Raw genomic sequence first — 22,858 nt, forward strand, 5'->3', positions numbered from 1 at the left:
CCCTCGAACCTCCTGGTGGACACCGGTGGTCAGGTAAGCCGTCCGACTGAAGAAGGAGGCCTTCAGGGATTTGTTATCCCGGGGGACTCCCGAGGCAGTTGCAAGGTACCGACAGGCCCGAAGGGCAGCAGCCTCAGCCGTGGCCGAGGCAAAGCAGCGGGTGTGGGAGAAGTTCGGAGAAGACATGGAAAAATACTTTCGGGCGGCACCAAAGTTGTTCTGGAAAACTGTCCGACACCTCAGGAGGGGGAAGCAGGGAACCATCCAAGCTGTGTACAGTAAGGATGGGACGTTGTTGACCTCAACTGATGGAGTGTTAGGGCGTTGGAAGGAACACTTTGAGGAACTCCTGAACCCGACAACTCCGCCCTCTATGTTAGAGGCAGAGCTGGAGTATGACGGGGGATCGACACCAATCTCCCGGGGGGAGGTCACTGAGGTCGTCAAACAACTTCACAGTGGCAAAGCCCCGGGGGTGGATGAGATCCGCCCAGAAATGCTGAAGGCTCTGGGTGTTGAGGGACTGTCATGGTTGACACGTCTCATCAACGTTGCATGGAAGTCGGAAACAGTACCGAAGGAGTGGCAGACCGGAGTGGTGGTTCCCCTTTTCAAAAAGGGGGATCAGAGGGTGTGTGCCAATTACAGAGGCATCACACTACTCAGCCTCCCCGGGAAAGTTTACTCTAAGGTACTCGAAAGGAGGGTCAGGCCGATTGTCGAACCTCAGATTGAGGAGGAACAATGCGGATCCCGTCCTGGTTGTGGAACGACGGATCAGCTTTTTACTCTCGCAAGGATCCTGGAGGGAGCCTGGGAGTACGCTCATCCAGTCTACATGTGTTTTGTAGACTTGGAGAAGGCATATGACCGGGTTCCCAGGGAGTCACTGTGGGAGGTGCTGCGGGAGTATGGGGTGAGGGGGTCTCTACTCAGGGCCATCCAATCTCTGTACTCCCAAAGCGAGAGCTGTGTCCGGGTCCTCGGCAGTAAGTCGGACCCATTTCAGGTGAGGGTTGGCCTCCGCCAGGGCTGTGCTTTGTCACCAGTCCTGTTTGTAATATACATGGATCGGATTTCGAGGCGTAGTCGTGGGGGAGGGGGTCTGCAGTTCGGTGGACTAAGGATTGCACCATTGCTTTTTGCAGATGATGTGGTTCTGATGGCTTCATCGGTCTGCGACCTTCAGCTCTCACTGGATCGGTTCGCAACCGAGTGTGAAGCGGTTGGGATGAGGATCAGCACCTCCAAATCTGAGGCCATGGTTCTCAGCAGGAAACCGATGGACTGTCCACTCCAAGAAGGGAATGAGTCCTTACCCCAAGTGAAGGAGTTCAAGTATCTCGGGGTCTTGTTCTCGAGTGAGGGAACAATGGAGCGTGAGATGGGTCGGAGAATCGGAGCAGCGGGAGCGGTACTGCAGTCTCTTTACCGCACCGTTGTGACGAAAAGGGAGCTGAGCCAGAAGGCAAAGCTCTCTGTCTACCGGGCCATTTTCGTTCCTACCCTCACCTATGGTCATGAAGGATGGGTCATGACCGAAAGAACGAGATCGCGGGTACAAGCGGCCGAGATGGGTTTTCTCCGCAGGGTGGCTGGTGTCTCCCTTAGGGATAAGGTGAGAAGTTCGGTCATCCGGGAGGGACTCAGAGTTGAACCGCTCCTCCTTCGCGTCGAAAGGAGCCAGTTGAGGTGGTTCGGGCACCTAGTTAGGATGCCACCTGGGCGCCTCCCTAGGGAGGTGTTCCAGGCACGTCCAGCTGGGAAGAGACCAAGGGGTAGACCTAGAACCAGATGGAGGGATTATATCTCTTCTCTGGCCTGGGAGCGCCTTGGGATCCCCCAGTCAGAGCTGGTTGATGTGGCCAGGGAAAAGAAAGTTTGGGGCTCTCTGCTGGAACTGCTACCTCCGCGACCCGACCACGGATAAGCGGGAGAAGATGGATGGATGGATGGACAATAATCGTGGCTTGATATTGAGTAAGAACATGTTTTTATGAACCCAACAGCTTCCGGTCTTCCAAGACCCAAACAGACAAAAAGACGTGCTGCAGGCACGAAACATACTACCAATAGAAATACATTGCTTTTAAAATCGTTCTGAGTGACACGAAAAAAAGGGGGAAATCGTGTTGGTGAACACGAATCAATAGATTAAATGCAGTGAGACTGGGTTGGAATAATATTATCTTTGTCGAGCACACACTTACAGTACTCATATGCACACCTATTATGTCATGGTTTGATTCAAAATCCTCAACATTCTCACAGACACACACACGTGTTTGAGGAAAATGGAAAAAGCATTAGAGAATTTAAAAGTTACATTTATTTAGTTATTCATTTATTCAGATTGTAAACAATAAATTGTTAACAGAAGTGGGTTTTTAAGAATTGGCGACCATTGTCTCATTGCTTTTCAATAATCAGAACCATGTAAAGCACTCACTGCTTTCGGAAGGTAGGGAAGTCAATAACCAGTTCAACATCAAATATTCTTCTTTCTAGCTGCAGCAACAACTACAACAACAACAACAACAACAATAACATATCATTCAAACACAAAATACATCCACATTAGGTGAGATGATGTGTGATTGAAACACACACTTGGGTGTTGGATACTTCACACAGAAAAAGGACTATTATGGCGCGTTTCCACTGCAGGCCTCGCACGGCCTCGCTCTGCCTCGCTCGGTTTTGTTAGGCCTTATTAGGCCCGGCTCACTTTAATGCTGCGCTTCCATTACAGTTTAGGAGCTGGGGCAGTAACTATAGTAACGTAGTGTAGGCGGAGCCGTGACATCATCTTCAATGAGCACCCGTGAGCACCCCAGAAAAAACAACATCAGCTGTTAGCTGTTTGCACTCAAGCTCCTCATATCTGTTCAGAAACTAGACAAAAGTTAAACAAGTACAAACCACTGACTGTCTGTGTCATGGTGAATACAGTCGCTGGTTTATTTATGTCTGTATACGCCGTTGTGAGTGTGGACGGTCGGAGCATATAGCCTATATTGCGTTAGCTTAGCCGATCTCCATTTAGACAACAAATCAAATCAAGTTTTATTTATATAGCACATTTTTAAACGATTTTTGGTCGAGCCAAAGTGCTGTACATATAATAAAAATACCCTACAGTAAAGACACTTTACAGCAAATACAACAGCACAGTTTGTGCAGAATATCAGTATGAGAAAGCGACACCCTCTGTCCTTAGACCTTCACATCGTACAATGAAAAACCTCCGGAGAAAAACCCACAGTTTAAAGGGGGAAATGGGAGAAAACCTTAGGGAGAGCAACAGAGGGATCCCTCTCCCAGGACGGACAGACGTGCAATAGATGCCGTATGTAAATCGAAGAGATAATACATTTTACAGCGTAGGTAGACCAAATGTTTGGAAATGCATGTGTCTATAATAAGATCACGCATTTTAAAAGGTTTTTCGCCTGCCGTCTGTCTGCAGACTTGTCAAAGCATTAATTCATGGTTTTTACTAACCGGTATCAATATTTTGTTACTTCGGCATCATTTTGAAACGTGTATTACAATTAAATCACGGTCAAATATGTTCATCTTGTTGTAGTTGTAGCCCCCTTGACAGCGATTCTCTCTCTAGTTTAGCAAACTCAGCCCGACTCAGCCCTGTTTGTTGGCCTCGATAGAACCACGATTTAGTCGGGCCAGGAAAAAGGTGAAAAAGTAGCCCCGGGCCAAGACTAGGCCAATGGAAGCACAACCAAAAACGGGCCCCGCACGGCTCGGCACGCTTAAAGCGAGCTACCCGCTGCAGTGGAAACGCGCCATTAGTAAATGAATGACTCACCTTGTTCTTCCTTTTTCACATTCAAGGAGTGAGTCATAACACAATATTTTTAGACATCTCTGATTAGCACCTTAAAAAATCTTACAAATAGTTTTTTGCTTTGTTGGTTAAAGCGTAATTAATGAATCAGTGGTAAGCGTGGAAAAATTAGCGCCTGTTTATTGTTTTGTGATTTTGTTGATGAATGAGCCATATTTTAAATTCAAAAGTGTTGAGGGTTACATTATGTCTAATTAGTGGTAACCATACCCTCACTGATGTTAAAGTGTCATTTGGAACAACTCCATCATGTCTGATTAGTGATTACCAGGCAGTTGTCAGACATACGGTGCTGATAACCAGTGTAGCGTTATTGGTTCCCAGTGTTCTTGCTTGAAAGTATAGAAAGTTCTATTTAGAACCTTTGTGTGTAGTCTAATCAGATAGTATTTTTTTTTTACTTAAAGGTCCCATGTCATGCTTTTCCGGTTATTACCCGTCCCCTTGTGTATTATGAAGGTTTTTATGCATGTAAACGGCCTGCAAAGTCACAAACCCTCAAAGTACACCCTGTAGCGAGTAAAACTCTAAAACAGAAAATACCTGTATATGCTGCCCCAGAACGCCTCGTTGGAGATTTCTCTTTTTCTTCATGGGTACGGTGACGTGCCCATACCCAAATGGACCCATTGGTCCAAATGGACAAATCCGTGGAGCCGTTACGTTACATCCGCGGAGCCGTTACGTTACTCACACTCAATCTTTTCTCAGCTGCAGCTCCGCCGATTTCTCCTCCCTGAGACGGTGGGACGCGGCGAGGCTTTGAGTCAGTGTGTTTTCCGGCTGGGTTTCGCTGTGTCTCGCGGACGGCCACTGGGCTCATAGGGAGGGGGGGGGGCAGGAGCTCCAACAAGCCGTTTAGGAAAGAGAGTTAATACATATACAGAGATGCTGTATGAGAAACCAATGCGATTTTGGAAAATTGCACAATATAAATCTATTTTAGTATACCTCATCAATGGAATTATGATCAGTAGAAATGGCCATGCCATGGGACCTTTAACCTCTTAAGCACTGAGCCTGTTTTTCAGGTTTCAGGCTCCAAAATGCCACTAACACAGCAAAGACTATATCTTCACTTCTAAAAGGGGTAAATTAATAATCTTTTCTCTCAAAGCAAGGTTACATCTGTGAGTTGGATGTAGAAGTGTCAGAATCAATCTAGATGTTTTTATTTTAAAGTAAATTCAGATGGAACATAGTAAAAACATGTAAAGATTGATGCAAAACAAGTGAAATCTGACCTTTTTAGAGAGGTTTAGAAAAATAAAGTCCAGGCGGACTCACCTCTGGATAATTTGGGAACCATCGGTTCCATTTGACCTTTTTCACTGTAAAAATAATTGTATTACTTTGAATTATCACTATAGGTATTCATTCCATCCAAATACAACTGTTGTGAAAAAATTTAAAATTTAAAAATTTAAAAAACATACTCTCTTATCCTCTTAGGCCCCACAATGCTAACAGTGAGCCTCTGGATTAGTCCCGACCGAAAAATGTTAACCTATTATGCATCGGAAATCACTCCTAGCTCCCTTATTACTTATCCCAGCTGCACATCCAACACATCGTTTATGATTGTAAAGACACAGAATCTAACGGTGCCCACCTCAACACTGAAAGATACGAACTTGCAACGTTATCAACAAAAACGTAAATCAAAAGAAGTGGCGCTAGGTAGCTACACAATGCTAACGTGGCTTACCTTTGTCTTTGTCTGGTCTAAACTGGTCTTCAATGGCATTAAAACGATAACAACGATGATGTAGTTAATCCATAGGTTAATATCCAATGTGGTTGTGTTCCCTTTGAAATGTTCTGATAATCTATAAGCAATACAACTGCAATTCCGTTATCTGCTGTCCGCTCTGTGCTCCGTGCGCTATGGGTCCTGCAATTCCTGCTTCCTTACGTAGTAAACAATAAGTAAAGTCTGCTGCGTAAAGTGCTTACGCCGGCTGGCATTCTTCATAATTTACGCAGGACCATATCTCTGGAACCCATTGGTCGATTTGGGTGATTTGCACCTTTTTCTTAACCAAAATATTCAATAGAATCGAGGGGCAGTTCCCAAATCCACGTAAACATTACCATAGAACTATATAATAGAGAAGCAAACAAAGCACATCTGAAAGTACAAGCCTGGATTATTTGCACCTCGGACAGTTCTGTTGCCCCATGTGACTGGATAAATGTAGATAAACAGTGAATTGTTTTTATATGGACATGCTTGGGTGATATTTAGTGCTTGGAAAGCTTAGTATGGCCTGCCAATATCAATCTGGTTAATCCCCAACATGTAACATCTGCAAATGTGGAGATAAAATATCAGACTCCGATAATGTTCACCTTTATGCCCTGCATGACTTCACCATCCACTGGCTGGAACTTAACACAGAAACTACTGATATGTACACGTTTCCCATCTGTGAAGGAGAAAAGCAAAGGACTGTTAGGAATCCTTGCTAAAATGACCAACCCTGTCTCCTAAAAATTACATTCCCACAGAACTAAACTGCATTCTCAATTACGTTTAGCAAGAAACGTATTTTCTCCCACGTTACGTTTGTTATGAACGTATCTCAAATACGTTTATTTTCTACATATCTTCTTGAAACATATTTTCTCCCACGTTACGTTTCTTATAAATGTATCTTAAATACGTTTATTTTCTACATATCTTTGCCATTTATTGTCTTGCTTATAATAATGATAATAGTCATTTATAAATATAATTTTGTGCACACATTTGAAATCATGAGCGAGGCAGAACATAATAGTTTTAACATGCCAAAAAGCTGCTGTGTCGTTTATTGCACCTCAAACATTAAAACAAATCCAGAGTTATGTGTTTCTGTACTTCCTCTAAGAATAAAGGACAGTAACAGAAGATCTCTGTGGCTTCAGGCTTGATTGCCGTTCAAATGAAAGCGTTGGTTTCCCCAAAAGTGGGCGGGGCTGTAAAGTGACGTAGATTTTACTCTCATCTATTATTCAAAACCATTCTATTTATTCTAACGTAAATTACATGCCAGTGTTTTATCTTTTTATTTATTTGTTTTTATTTTAAATCGTATAATGTCTGGCTTTTTTTCCCGTCTGTGAGGAAAAGAAATGGGGCTTAGAGCCTCAAAATACAGAAATCTGTATTTTTGAAATTCTTTTTTTCCTTCTAATTTGTTATTCTTTTCTAAATAACACACTGTTATTTACTCAACAATAAAACACAATCATCCTTGTTTTTATTTATTCGTTTAATTCTATAATCTTGGGCTTTTTAGCATGCTTTTTAGCCATAAATAAAGTCACCGGAAATAGACGTAGGCCTATAAGGGACATTTCGAACGATACACACCACAAACCCACTGAACAGATTACCCAAGATCCTCAGCTTGAAGCTCGTTGGTTGGATGTTTTAGCCGCAATGCATGTTGGGATATGATGTTAATGTGATATGTTATCCGAAAACATTTAAAAAAAAAAAATAATACTTTATTCCGAGTGTTCTTGCTTTTCTCTTTGGAAGTCATTACATAACGGCATTGTAATACACGGTTCGGCTGCATTACATATTACACATCTGCCGTAGTTCTTTATTTATAGAGCCCTGATGAGAAGACTTCTGGACAAACAGGAGAACTGCCGTCCAAACTGAAAAAGTGACGTGGATCATAAATATATCAACAATTAAACAACATCTTACATTTCTTTTCACAAAATACATCTCCTTGCAGTATCAATAGTAATTCGGCTGACTTTTATATTTGATCCAATTGGTAGATAGGTTATATTTACACCATAACGGTGCACAGCTGATAGAAAAGGACTTGTAGTTTTTAAAAATATTACTGATTTTCTTTGAATATAAGAATGTAAATACTGAGGTGAGAGAATAGTCAGGGGATTTGGGTGATGAGAGACACACCTATGGAATCACAATTTCAATAGCTTACCATTAAATGACGGATATGCCTTTCTGTCTGTGATGTTTTACAAATCAGATATTAATGTGTTGAAGTAAAACATGAGAAATAGTATAGCAATAACCTGTACAATTATGTAAAAACATGAATAAAACTACACATCTTCAGATGTTATACATACATAAGTGTCCTACACTAATAATACAAAGTTATTATTAGGATGCTGTGTGTACCTTGTGTGTACCGCCTAGTGGTTAAAGCACGTTATTGAATTATTTTTGTTGAATAATGTTATTTTTGTTGAATAATGTTATTTGATGAAAAAAATATTAAGAGTACATACTTTCATAGGGGGAAAGTAGAAGGTCAATGATAGACATATAGAATATAAAAAATCAAGAAGATACTGTAAGTGATCTCTAAAATAAAACAGTTTAGTGCTGGATGTACAAAGATATTAATAGGAGGATGTGCAAAACAGACAAACTAATTAACCTTTATTAACAAATTAAAGAATACTTTAGGTTAAGGTCTTTTTTCAAATAAGAAAAAAGCTTTGGGGGTATCTATCTACAGATAAATATTAAGCCTGACAAAGTACTTAACGTCTAATATATTGCTTTCCTGCAATGTTAACTATGTTGAATCACTTATTTTAACTGATATTACACACATTAATTATACTCTTATGTATGTAGATAGTATAAGAAATGTGCAGAATTTGACAGTTTAATGGTGGAGGTACACATATTGATAGATGTCTTGCACTGTTGAGGAACCTGTGTCCCAAGTTTTTCATTCATTGCATAACTGCACCGTAGTTGTGTGCTATCCTGGCTCCAAAATGGTGGGATGAGCTCCCCATTGAAATCAGGACGGCAGAAAGCTTGCACATCTTCCGGCGCAGACTGAAAACTCATCTCTTTCGACTCCACTTCGAGCGATAGAATTACTAACAAAGCACTTATATACTAATAAAGGGCTGGCTCATCTAAAACCAGTTGAGTAGGACTTGAAATGTTTTTGCTCTATGAAACCTGATGTACTTATATGATTCTGTTTTCTTCAAGTTTGTATCTTGTTGGTCGAACGCACTTATTGTAAGTCGCTTTGGATAAAAGCGTCAGCTAAATGCAATGTAATGTGTATATGATATGTCAATAAACCCTAGGAAATCTTCAAATCTTGAAAGGGATGTGCAAAATAGCAATTATATACAGTTTTCAATCAACTATTAGTAGAGAATAACGAGTAATTAATATACTTTATAGAGATCTGCAGATAAATGTTTAGTCTTCTCAAGCACCAACTATCAAATATCTCTCCTGATTGTTGGCACTTGGCAATCACCTTTCCCTGAATTTTACTCAGTCAGGTATAACTAAAGTCTGCTTTAAGGGTTGTTTATATTTCGCATCATTAATCAGAATCTGCAAAGTAACTAAAATAAATGTAGTGGAGTAAAAATACCAGGTTAACCTCTGAATAGTGGAGTAGAATTGCGAAGTACAATGAGCTGTCATGCGGATATATATTAATGCTGCCCATTATGGATACAAGCGATTTTCATCCATTTAGTAATCACATGTTTTAAATTTGTACACACCAATTTGTTTCCTATCGCCTAAACCTCCAGGGCTGTAGGCCTACACAGTTTAATACTGTCAACTTCTAATTTTGGGAAAATCGAAAACGTCTTTTAAAACTACAATTCCCAGTAGAGACGTGCCATAGAGAACATGTTGCGAAACACAATAGCCAGCATGTGTAGTTCTCGGGGGGCATTCGAGTCCAGTTTTCAATAGTCTGCCGTGGTTTTGTTCCATTTCAAAGAGCTTGACGCTCGGCGCGTAACCTTGGCGCACTGCCACTCCAACATCCAATCCCAGAGTTTGAAGATTAATCACGGGGTTTGTCAACGGGACTGTAGTCCCAAACGATAGCTGGGGATTATGGGTAGTGTAGTTTCTTCGGCCATCCTAAACTGAATTTTTTTCCGGATATTATCCGTTAACAACACCACATCTGGCGTCACCGAGATCTTCTGTTACTGTCCCTTCTTCTTAGAGGAAGTACAGAAACACGTAACTCTGGATTTTTTTTAATGTTTGAGGTGCAATAAACGACACAGCAGCTTTTTGGCATGTTAAAACTATTATTTTCTGTCTCGCTCATGAGAACAGCTGGCAAAATTACAGCCTCGCCTACTGATTTCAAATGTGCGCTCTAAAATTATATTTATAAATGACTATTATCATTATTATAAGCAAGACAATAAATGGCAAAGATATGTAGAAAATAAACGTATTTAAGATACGTTTATAAGAAACGTAACTTGTGAGAAAATATGTTTCTAGAAGATATGTAGAAAATAAACGTATTTGAGATACGTTCATCACGAACGTAACGTGGGAGAAAATACGTTTCTTGCTAAACGTAATTGAGAATGCAGTTTGGTTCTGTGGGAAAAAAAATTTTAGGAGACAGGGTTGAAATGACAGACAAATAAAAAAATTAAAAAACACATTGGCATAAAACAGTAGGTCCAAATTCAATTATTTCAAAAATCTTGTTTTTGTGGAGTGATGCAAGACTCCTAATCAAAATAATTACATATTTTTGGATGTCATTACTAGCCCATATCCTCATATCTGTAGCTTCTTTCTCTCTTTTCACTGGTATTTCACTTTGTTTCTAGTACAATTTACATACCCTGGTCCATTTATTTACCTTTTCTGTTCTCTTATTTTTCTGTTTTCCTGTTATTTCTCATCTCAACAGCCCTCTGAGCACTTTTTTTCCAGAAATCTGTAACAATAAAAGAAACAGAAAAATCACACCTAGGCTGTACTTTTTTTTCTTTCTTTCTTTTCCCTCATAGTCGTCTGTCTTCCCAAACAATATTACAGAAGCAATTCCACACGAGTCAATATGCTCCAGGATTGGCTCTCATCTGCCTCGTCCCATAAGGGCTGCCATATAATCAATACAGATTTATACTGTAGCCTGGTAGCTAATATACACAAATGCCAATACACCCGCTCTCTCTAGCCGGTAAAAATACATGGAGCAATCTGGGCCAATTTTATGAACAGTACTAAAAGATTGGCAGAGGAAAGACAACAAGCAGGAGAGACCATGGGAAAAACAGAGAGTAAGCCGTATAAATTAACATTGCAAAGTTACATGCAGCACAATCTTCAAGTTGTTATAACGCCAATGTATGGTCATAGTCTTTAGGGCTTTAAAAAAAACTTTAAAAAAAGTTATTTCTTCCCCCCTTTTTTTTTAATGCATTCGATAGTCTTTAACTATCGTCAAGTTTCCGTCCATCCAACATAGAACATATTTACCAGCAAATCCATAAAAGGTAATGCTAAATAACCCACGTTTCCATACAACACCGTTATGCACATTAGGAGTAGGAGTTAAACAGCTGGTGGCTCTTATTCCTTAACCGGATGTCACTCAACCAATTCAGAAGTGTGTAGCAATCTAAAGTCCAAGCTTAAACAAAGGAAAACAATGATAGAAAAACCATTTACTGCTTGTTTTCACATCTGACTGACTGACAGATTACCCTCCCGGTGACCTTCATGTCTTTACGGTGTCTTTCGTTCAAAAGGCCATTTTCATTTCAGGTAACAGAGGAAAAGTAATCTCTTTTTTGATGATAACGCCTGCAAACGACTGTTTTCCTGTAACTGTCCATACCAGGAAGCAGAAAACAGAGCACAGAGGAAGTATCCAGCTGTGATGATGGCCTCGGATTGTGATTTAAGACACACAGACAAACACATGTGACAGGAAATTATTGACGTTGCAAGCTGGGACCAGATGTTAGGAACACGTGCTGAGGTGTGTATGTTTGTTTGTGTGTGTGTGTGTGTGTGTGTGTGTGTGTGTGTGTGTGTGTGTGTGTGTGTGTGTGTGTGTGTGTGTGTGTGTGTGTGTGTGTGTGTGTGTGTGTGTGTGTGTGTGTGTGTGTGTGTGTGTGTGTGTGTGTGTGTGTGTGTGTGTGTGTGTGTGTGTGTGTGCGTGCGTGCGTGCGTGTGTGTGTGTGTGTGTGTGTGTGTGTGTGTGTGTGTTTTTATAGTGAAGGTCTTTGTTGCAAGGGGGGGGCAGCTTAATGAGGCTCTCCAAACCTGGGGAGCCAGGAAGGGATAAGGTGCGTGTTTGTGTGTGTGGAGAAGGTCCATGTAGTAATATCACATTGGACCATTTTGAAAGTGCTCTCACACACACACACACACACACACACACACACACACACACACACACACACACACACACACACACACACACACACACACACACACACACACACACACACACACACACACACACACACACACACACACACACACACACACACACACACACACACACACACAGGGAGTCGTTCTCCTTAGATGCGCTGCTAACAACAGCAGGATCACAGTAGGACAACGTAACTGGGATCTGAAGCAGGAAGGGAGAACAGATGGAGGGAAACATTACACACACAGACACAGACACAAACACAGACACAAACACAAATGCACAATACAAATAATTGAGGGACATCTACATACACACACACACACACACACACACACACACACACACACACACACACACACACACACACACACACACACACACACACACGTTACACTTTATATGCACTTGTCACACAGATGCCCTCATATACCCTCAAAACTGATTCTGACACACACACACCCACCCACACCCACCCACACCCACCCACACCCACACCCACACACACACACACACACACACACACACACACACACACACACACCCTTCTGCATTCCTCTCTGTACAGAAAATGTGACCTTCTGTTGATTTAGCTGATAGCATCTACCTTCTTGTTAATGTGTGTGTGTGTTTCTGTGTTTACAACCTGCATACAGCTGTCATTGTGCAGAAGGCACCTTCTACAAGACATGATGCATCTCACAGCCTCTCCATATGTGAGCTTATTCCAGTTCACTGTCTCATAGTATGTAGCGACGAGTGTAATGTGTCATGGTAAAATCATGCACAGATGTAGCTATTACACACTCATTGCTTCTGTCTTCATGCTGGATTGCTGCCACTATAAGAGGAAGTGTTCTAGTATAGCTGTTTGCTAATTCTGCAACTGAGACACACTTTTAGGTAACGATTTTAAAAGTGTTTTTTGTCTGCTGTGGAGTAGGTGTAGCTGTTGTCCTTGAGAAACATACCTAAAAAAGGGCCTTGAGACAAATGTATAATGCTTTGCCTCTATTTATTTTGTGGTTGTCGAACAATATTGTTGATATAAGTATTCAAGCATTTTTCTCTCTTTGTCTCTTGACACCTTGAACCTGAATAAATCCTTCAACATAAAATACAGTATTTTACCTTTTTCCAAGAAAGTTACAATGAATTGTGATGACATTATGAAAACGTACTTTGCAAACTATAATGTTTTTTTATGAGCTTAAATAATAAATCAAGTATCATGAGACAGAATATCAGTCTCTAATAAAATTGGGGTTATGAATCTGACATCTTTGTTTTTTCTGACATCAGTTTTGGTAAGTTTTTACAAGTTAGGAACATTTGACCACATGGCCAAACCCTAGCATGTAGCATACAGTGGGTTAATCTGAATTTGTTACTGGGGCCAAATCAGTCGATATACGCCCATAAAACCAAAGCAGCTGGTAATTATGTGTCTTTGACCCTACAAGTGACTATTTTTACATCGTACATTCTGATGTTTGTTAATAGTGAAAAGATTAAGTATATATATTTATATATATAAAAAAGTATGTTAGTACAGCTTTAAGGCGGACTGAATCTCGTTGCGGCTGTTGAATGATTGGCAGCCACTTTTTTAATGGCTTCCAACATGGACATTTGGTTGGCAAAGGAACTGAAACTGAAAATTCATGCCATTTATAACAAAAACTTTTTTTTAAACAACCAAAGACATAGGAAAATGATCGATATCCAAATATGTTGGCTCCAGGCAGACACCAACAATAATCATGTAGAAAAGCGCCACAGATTTTTGGCACACATTGTTTTTCCCCCTTGATGTTCCTAGGGCCTGCAGTTCAACATCTAATTTCTTCCCTTTCATTCATCTTCATTTATGCCACGCATTTTTCTGTCCCCATCTTACGCTTGCCATCATATTCATCTGCCAACAAGGCATAACTGAGCCTTCATGACAATCCAGCTCATATGTGTATGTGCATGTCTATGATAATTTGAACACACGGTAATTGAATGTTTCCAGTGTGTGATGCATGTGAGCGTTAGTGAATGAGAAGCAGAGAGAGGGAAAATGTATTCCATATTGTGTCGGTTTGTGTCTGATAGTGCAAGAGTGTGTGTGTGTGTTTGTAGAAGTGTACTGTATGTGTGCGTGTTTTGCTGATCTTTAGTGTCCCGACAATGCTGGTACTAAGCCCGCCTCACATGCTTTCTCATAATTCCCTACTCTCTGTCTCTTCAAATACACTGCCGCCTTTATCATCACCTAAAACAAATAGCCTCATGCTCCCCAGACAGGCAGCACACGCACACACCGCAAATCATTCTTGTGAGGACCAACCGGTGATAAATACACTAACCCCTTGAACCCTAAAGTACTTAAACTACTTTACCCCAGCAGTAATCTAACCCAACGCCCACATATTAGTCATGTGTGTTAAAGTGAAGACCAATAAAATTGCACTTTAGAAAACTTTCATGCCTCTAAAATCTGTCCTCGAAAGGATAAGAGTGCACAAACACACACAAACACACACACACACACACAGACCAGTGGGAATGATTTCTGTGTGTAATTTTTCCCCATTCGCTGCTGGTGGAGTGGGCTGTTTGATTGGTTGCTGCAGTGATAGATGCCCGGCCAGTTTTCTGATTACTACAATCTTCGATCTCCAGGGCCCACCATAATCAGAATAAATGTCCCCTACTGTAGAGGGAATAAAGGTGTGTGTCTGAAAGGGAAGTGACACACGGTTTTGTGTGTGTGTGTGTGTGTGTGTGTGTGTGTGTGTGTGTGTGTGTGTGTGTGTGTGTGTGTGTGTGTGTGTGTGTGTGTGTGTGTGTGTGTGTGTGTGTGTGTGTGTGTGTGTGTGTGTGTGTGTGAAGCACTGATGTAGCCGGACAAATTGATTTTAGTTTGTTTTTGGGGTACCCCCTCCCCCTCACTGTTGTTTTGTTGTCTTTGTTCAGACATTTTTCTTGTTGCTTTTTTAATCGTTTTTTCCACTTCCAAATCCCAGCAGGTGACTTTATACATGATGGTGCCTTGTAACTGATTTCATGTTTGAGTGATCACGTGTAAATTGATCCAGTTTTAGGTAAAAGAAACCTGCTCACTATCATCATCAATATATATAATCCATCAGTTTAATATACTTATTACAATTGTGTCTTTGGCTTCAGTGTAGGAGGTCAGCATGACTTCAAAACAACAGGAGATGCATAAAAAAAAAAGTTATTTCATATTTTTGTTCCTGTGCTTTGACAAATTTGATTACACTTGATAAATCGGATTAAAATCAGATTAAACAAGTTTGGGGCTTCCAGTCATCATTTGAATTACAAACTCACTATTTATTGTTGCTGTAAAGCCTCAAACTCATTTATCATGGGCCACCAGTCACTTTTGCATCCACTCTAAAGAGGATGTATGGTGATGTTCAGGATATTGCTCCACTGTCAGCATTTTGTCTACAGGCATGTAATGAGACTACAATGCCAGACGACATCCATCATCAGAAAAACTGATTTTTCAAGTTGAAAAGTACTTGTGTGAAACCACTCATTTCCACCAAAAGTGGTTATAATATATTCTGTGAGACAAAACAAACAAACAATATAACACATTTAATTTATATAGCGCTTTTCTAGATTCTCAAAGTCGCTTTGAAAAATGGAGACTATGATCTTCTTTTTCTAGTTCATTGGAATCTTCCCTGTTCAATCTTGACAATAATCCTCAACATATTTTCTCAGGATTATTAATGTTATGTACCAACACATTAGATGTCGGCATTTCAATGGGCAAGGTTGACCTGAATACCCAAACTTGTGTTCATTCCAACAGTTTAACTCCCCCAGTACTCTTTTAAAATTTCTTATGAGTAAATAAAATAGTTAATTGTGAAAATACAAAAAAAACTCGTAGCACTGGAGTCGTCAGTCGTTAAGTTTTCGTTCAACTGTCTGAAGAATCATGTCATTGTTTTACAACTAACGCTCTTATTGCTTGTTACTTTGTCTCGTGGTGAAACATTCTAAGAAAGAAAGCTTGTTGAAATCATATTGAAAGTATAAATAAATATGGATTACATTTTTTTTTTTTAAACTAAAATGTGTGTTTTCTTTGGTGCACTCAAAAATCACTTTAACAACAGCATGTACAACTGTAAGACTTTCCCATAAATATTATTATATTTAAGTGTTATTGCCGTTATATTCAATCAGGCAGTGAACGCTTACTGTTTAAGCAATGATGTATTGGGTCAAACATACACACACCTCAGACCCACTTTTTAGATTTCAATCAAGCTTTTGGTATTAAATAGATCAATATTTATGAAATCAATATTTATTAGTCTTGAATTGACTGTGGTGTCAACCTAAGTGTGTAGCTGAGTGTAAAGAGCTGTTCCCAGCAAATATAAAACGAATAGTCTATCGTATTTATAAATTGTATACATTTGTGTGCATGTGCATTAACGTCACGCCTCAGTTTGGACCTGCTTTTGTGTATGGGTTTAATTAAGGCAATACCCTGGATCAATATTGGAATCATCTTTATAGAAGTGTTTCTCGCCAAGACCTTTGGAAGCGACATAAAAAGCGGGCGTTATGTGGAATAGAGTAACAAGGAGTAGCAAAAACATAATGTAATATTGATTAATTATTGATTCCTTTAGAGAAATTCTCTACCCACTTTTAACAACCAAGCCAGCCTTTCAGGATAATATACTCCCCTTATCTCAAAAACGACTTTAAGTTTCATCCACAAACAGCACATAGCGTTAGTTATCAATCGTTAAACATTTTTCCTTTTTCTAAATCATTCAGCTATATTTATATGTTAGGCTAGCTGTCTTAGCTTGCTACAATAGCCCTTCTGAAAGTTGAACATTTTTGAGGCTTGGACGTGAGCACTGATCCTAGACATTATGTTACATTGATGTTATTTTAATACCTGCCTATTGTCATAGTAAAGCTCCTGAACTCTTACTTATTTATAAAGATAAGGTGGTCTTGGGAGCATAACCAGTTCTCCTCTCATGTTTCACGATGCGGTAATGGCAAATTACCAGACTGCAATAGCTACTGTAACAGCGTAAGACCCCTCGTTAACTACCTGTACTGTTGTTTGAGATAATGTAATGTTACGTCAACATAGCTAGTGTTTTGCGTCAAGGCCCCAAGAAAAACCGGCTATTTTGAGGTCAACTATGATACTGCATTTACAGGGTTGATTATATTTGTGTGTGTGTGTGTGTGTGTGTCCGAAGGTCGACAGTTCGATCCCAGGCTCTTCCAATCTGCATATCTGTGTCCTTTCACAACACGAAAATTGCTACTTTGACTATTTAGATTATATAAATGCTATGTCAATGGGTGGATGTTAACATTTAGTGAAAAGCTTTGAGTCTTTAGAAGACTATACCCGTATTGATAACAAGGCTACATAGGCTACTGCAGTGACGGCAGAGAGAGGCAAGGAGAGAGAGAGTAGTATGTGTGAATCCAAGACACTATTGTGGTGTAAATGTGTGTTGGTCAGTGGCGGCGCCAGAGTATTTTTGTTGGGTAATCTATGGTAGGGCTAACCCATACAGTGGTGGGGCTCAAGTCAGTATTTGCAATGTAATTACATACACGCTATATCGCCCCCCTTGACACTGAAACGCCACGAGTGAGGTTTAGATTATTTCCCTGTATCCAAATTGAACTGTATGAAATAAAAAGGCACATTTGGCTTGTAGTAAATAAAAAGGGCGACCTGGAGCCAATCCTGCAATTTCCCCACAGGTGAAAGAGTTGACATGCTGAAAACCCAACCCATGCAGGTGGGTCTGGGGGGATTCACCCCCAGGAGATTTTTTGAAATACTAACATAAAATACACATTCTGGTACTCTCTTGAGAAGAAGAAAAATAAATAAATCTATTACTACATGACATATTTAAAAAAATGAATGCCATTTTAGTTTTTTGTTACTTTGTTCTGAAAGCTGAACCTGCTGCTCCTCACTGAGAGAAGAGGGAAGAGGCTGTGTGAATTACTTTACATAGTGGATAAGGGTGGATAGCCCCCATTGTTCTGTGTGTCAAAATGAAAGACAGCCCACACATCAAACCTTGGGGTCTTATTTCATTACGTGTTGATTTCTATCAACACGTAATGTTGTATCGATGTATATAGAGATGTACTACCGCAAATGTATTCTCCGTTGGGACTTCCTGCAACAACACCACGCCGTTATCGTGATTCTGATTGGCCAGTAGATATTATCAAAGATGTTTTATTGAGAAGACGATCACTACGTGACAAAAGCTTTCAAAACCGTTTCTGGTCTTCGGTATTTCCAGACAAGTGGCTGCTGAAATCAATCTTACTAACTGACGTCTGTGCAATTTACTCCGCGCGAGTTGGCGGACTTTATTTTGCTTACTTTAGCATCATTTTTCATGGTGGGGCTAAGCCATTTCTTGGTATGGCTGTAGCCTACCCCAGCCATACCCTGGCGCCGCCACTGGTGTTGGTCATTACTTTTTGTGTCTTAAAGGGCCTATGTCATGGTTTTCTGGTTATTACCCGTCCCCTTGTGTGTTATGAAGGTTTTTATGCATGTAAACGGTCTGCAGAGTCAAAATCCCTCAAAGTACACCCTGTAGCGAGTAAAACTCTAACACAGAAAATACCTGTCTATGCTGCCCCAAAACGCCTCATTGGAGATTTCTCTTTTTCCATTTGTTTCTTCCAGGAACCGCATGACTTCATGCGGTTCCCGGAACCAAAATGGACCAATCCGCGGAGCTCCTCACACACCAGGAGGGGTGGGGACCTTTAGAGTATATTTTCAACTAACAGAGAGTCCCCTGGTTTGTAATAGACGAGTTGGGATCGCTCTCCGCAGACCCATTCTCATAGCGTTTATAAACCTTTTTCTTACTCAATATCAAGCCACACTTATTGTTTTTACTTCGGCTGTGAGTGTTTGTGTGTGCTCGGGATGAGTTTCGCGCTGTCCCGCCTCGCAACTTCCCGACCAATCAGAGCACACTGGGCTCACAGGGAGCTCCAACAAGCCGTTTAGGACAGAGAGTGAATAACGGTGAATACACATACTAGTTTACAGAGATGAGAAACCAATGTGAGTTTGGAAAATTGCACAATATAAATCTATTTTAGTATACCTCAACAATGTAATTATGATCAGTCGAAATGGCCATGACATGGGACCTTTAACATGACCACTACGATTGGATGTGTACAAACCTTCTCCAATTAAACAAAGATAAAACTGAGGTAATGGTTTTTGGAGCCAAGGCAGAACGTATGAAAGTTAGCACTGAGCTTCAGTCTGCAATGTTCAAAACAACAGATAGAGCCAGAAATCTAGGTGTAGTCATGGACTCTGACCTGAGTTTCAACAGTCACATTAAAACAGTTACTAAATCAGCTTGCTATCACCTAAAGAACATATCTAGGATTAAAAGACTAATGTCACAGCAGGATTTGGAAAAACTTGTCCATGCTTTTATCTTCAGTAGACTCGACTACTGCAATGGTGTCTTCACAGGTCTCACTAAAAAAATCCATTAGAAAGCTGCAGCTAATTCAGAACGCTGCTGCTCGAGTCCTCACTAACACTAAGAAAGTGGATCACATCACTCCTGTTCTAAAGTCTTTACACTGGCTTCCTGTGTGTCAAAGAATAGATTTTAAAATACTGCTGCAGGTTTATAAAGCATTGAATGGTTTAGGCCCAAAATACATTTCTGACCTCCTGCTAAATTATGAAGCATCCAGAAATCTCAGGTCTTCAGGGACTGGTCAGCTTTCTGTCCCCAGAGTCAGAACTAAACATGGTAAAACAGCGTTCAGTTATTATGCTCCAAATATCTGGAACAAACTCCCAGAAACCTGCAGGTCTGCTGCAAATCTTACTACTTTTAAATCTACTTTTCTTTTTGCCGCTGCTTTTCTAATTGATATATTCTAGGGCTGTCAAGTTAACGCGTTAATAACGCGTTAACGCAAAAATAAATGTAACGCCACTAATTATTTTAACGTGCGATTAACGCATGTGTATTTGTCCTTTTAAACAGCAAGCCAAGCACATAGCTGATGCTGACAGCCCCGCTCCTGCCGCTCGCTTGCGGCAGACCACGCTTGAAAGTTTGCCGGGGAGATGCCTGGACATCAACAGCGATAGCTAAATGGGTGGCTACAGCTTAACATTGTGGAAGACGAGGGGCTGCGTTAGATCATTCGGATCGCATCCAACGTGTCGACTGCACATCACAGCGCATTATTTTGACCCACAGTGGGAACTTCAGTCTCATGCTCTGACTGAATATGAAGACAGAGGAGCGGCATTTCGCCGACAACTGTAAACAGGCTTGTCTGTTTGAGCAACTGGCTCAGTGCAAAAGAAGTAGACAGGGTTGGGAGAGAGTGAGAGGTTCCAGGTTGTGGTATTGAGAATATTCAGGGTGTGTGTGTGTGTGTGTGTGTGTGTGTGTGTGTGTGTGTGTGTGTGTGTGTGTGTGTGTGTGTGTGTGTGTGTGTGTGTGTGTGTGTGTGTGTGTGTGTGTGTGTGTGTGTGTGTGTGTGTGTGTGTGTGTGTGTGTGTGACAGTAACTCTAATTGCTCTTCACCTCTACTTCAAAAGCTTTTAGCCTGGTCAGCACTCAGCCAATCTGGATGCCCGCACAAAGAAGTCAGTCTTTGAGCAGAGGAGAGGATTACCTTCACACACTCTCTCTGTCACACTTTGCTGAATGCTCTGATACACAACCCAAATTAGCTAAATGAAGTGATAAAAAAGTGTCACTTTCTATGATTTTTCTTCTCCTGTCTCTCTCCCAGCAGTGTGAGCACTGATTGGTTTCATTGTGGATTTTCTCTACCCTTCTGTTTTTTGAATCCGTCTCCACTCTTCTCCTTCTCTCACAGCGCTCACTTCATTTGCATTGATAAGTATGTTTCTCAATTTGGGGAATAAAGAATAAGTGTCTGAAACTGCCTCCTGCTATCTAGACGCAGCTGTGAATAAGCCAGCTACAAAGCTGGAATAAATGTGTTTGCAATTACAGAGGAGAAAGAGAGAAAAAGGAGACAGAAAGCTTCAGCTGTCAGCGAGATATATGGTTGCCTCATTTCTTCTCTCTCACTCGAACAAATTCAAAGATGCCTCACTCTGTATCACTGTCAGAAAAATAAACAACATTTCCAAAGTGGTTTACATTGCAATGCTCAGTGATAAAGGATACTCACAAATCCAAATTATGAGATTTTTCCAATGACCTTTCAGTCACTCCCTACATCTGTCACTGAAAGCATTCTAAAGGAGCACTGGCTACTGTAAAGTCAGTGACATTTCTGCCACTACAGTGGTTTAGTTTACTATTTTCTTTTTTGCCATAAGCAGCCACAGCGACAGTATAGACAGGCGCTAACCCTACATAAGCTACACTCAACTTGTAGCTATGCAGAACACAGATACTTATGGCTCAATTGAAAGACTACGCAGTCCATTTACAGAGAATATATGTTGGCATGTCACAGTCCGAAACGCACAGATGTAAATAATGAAATTCATGATGGTTGAAATCCATTTAGATGCTTCAATTTTAGGGTTATCGAATTGTGAATGCTGGCTCACTGTGCAATTGTCGATCCACCATTTTGGTCGAGACAGAAATACCTCGACAACTATTGAATAGATGTGAAGACATTTATAATCCCCTGAGGACATATCCTATTATTTTGGTGATCCTCTCACTTGGCTAGAATCGAACCGGTTGCTAAATGTGGTTCCAACTGAAAAGTGTCTACAACTGTACTTACTGTATTGCCATGAAATCTAAAATGAATTCATGCCACGCTCAGGATTACTTTGGCCTTATGTGCAACGCCATCATCAAGACAGAAATCACTCCACAAGCTGAAATCAACTATGGCAATATTAGCAGCATTTGTGGACAAAAGGAGTGTTTCTTTGAGCATTGCCTCTGTTTGCCCTTAGGATGTTAGTTTAGCTATTATGTGTATTTGTTTTGGAAGCAAGTGATATAAAGAAATAACCTTGTCATAAATAGATTTACTCAGTTCCGGGTTCAAGCCTCTAAACATTCAGCTAATAATAGCCACAGCAATATCTAGCTTTGATTCAGCCACCAAGGTAAATGTATATATGTATGTGAAACTATGTGTTGAAATGTATTTCATTATACAGACTTGTTATATACCAGTCAATGGGAAGGAGGGCCAATTAAGGATCACTTTGACATTTCAAATCTAGCAATTTTACCAATCTGTTGCTTCTCCCAGTATCGGCCATAAGCAAACAATATAATTAAAAATACTAATTTGTGAAGAAAAAGCAACACCCAAACTGGACACACTCTCAAACACTTTACAATTAAAGACTTTTAATAACTGATGACCACCACTTCAGTAACTGCTAATCCCTTTCTAAATTCCTCCACAGCTGTAGGTGTTTTCTCGATAACTGTGCAGTATACTTTTTTCCACTTTTCGAATTTACGCTTTGATAAAATTTCCTTTGTAAGAGCTGATTTCCCCCTCGGTCAAACTGTTTCTCCACAGAATTACATTACACATCTAACATCTCTACTCCTCCATCCTCCCGTCTTTTTCTCTCTGGATCTACACCTCACCTCTGTCGTATTTTCTTTCTCTGACTCCTTTTTGCTTTTTCTCCGTCTCTCTTTTTGCCACCTCCAACTCTCCACTGATTAACAAAGAGAGGAGAAAAGAGAGAAGGTAAAAACAGTCGGTAGATTGGTGGGAA

The 22,858-nt window shown here is 40.5% G+C and overlaps 1 protein-coding gene across 19 annotated transcripts in view; it reads right to left on the reverse strand.

Moving 5' to 3' along the window:
• The window catches only part of LOC307045308 (uncharacterized protein), an 82,364-nt gene that overhangs the window by 32,219 nt on the left and 27,287 nt on the right, over nucleotides 1–22,858 (reverse strand). For 6 of the 19 annotated variants that reach the window (XR_013809848.1, XR_013809849.1, XR_013809851.1 and 3 more), the window contains 2 exons: nucleotides 10,525–10,602; nucleotides 6,221–6,297 (listed from right to left, as the gene is read on the reverse strand). The exons of 4 other annotated variants lie outside the window; for them this stretch is intronic. Coding sequence is in view for 4 of the 15 variants with exons in the window: in XM_079690878.1 (XP_079547004.1) it covers nucleotides 10,564–10,602; nucleotides 22,725–22,798 (113 nt within the window). In the remaining 11 variants the exon portion in view is untranslated. Of the gene's footprint in view, nucleotides 1–6,220; nucleotides 6,298–10,524; nucleotides 10,603–22,724; nucleotides 22,799–22,858 lie in introns of all 19 variants that reach the window. 9 more of the 19 variants (XR_013809846.1, XR_013809847.1, XR_013809852.1 and 6 more) reach the window with 3 other exon arrangements.

Source organism: Notothenia rossii (assembly GCF_949606895.1).
Source record: "Notothenia rossii genome assembly, chromosome: 6".
NCBI classification, from domain to species: domain Eukaryota; kingdom Metazoa; phylum Chordata; class Actinopteri; order Perciformes; family Nototheniidae; genus Notothenia; species Notothenia rossii.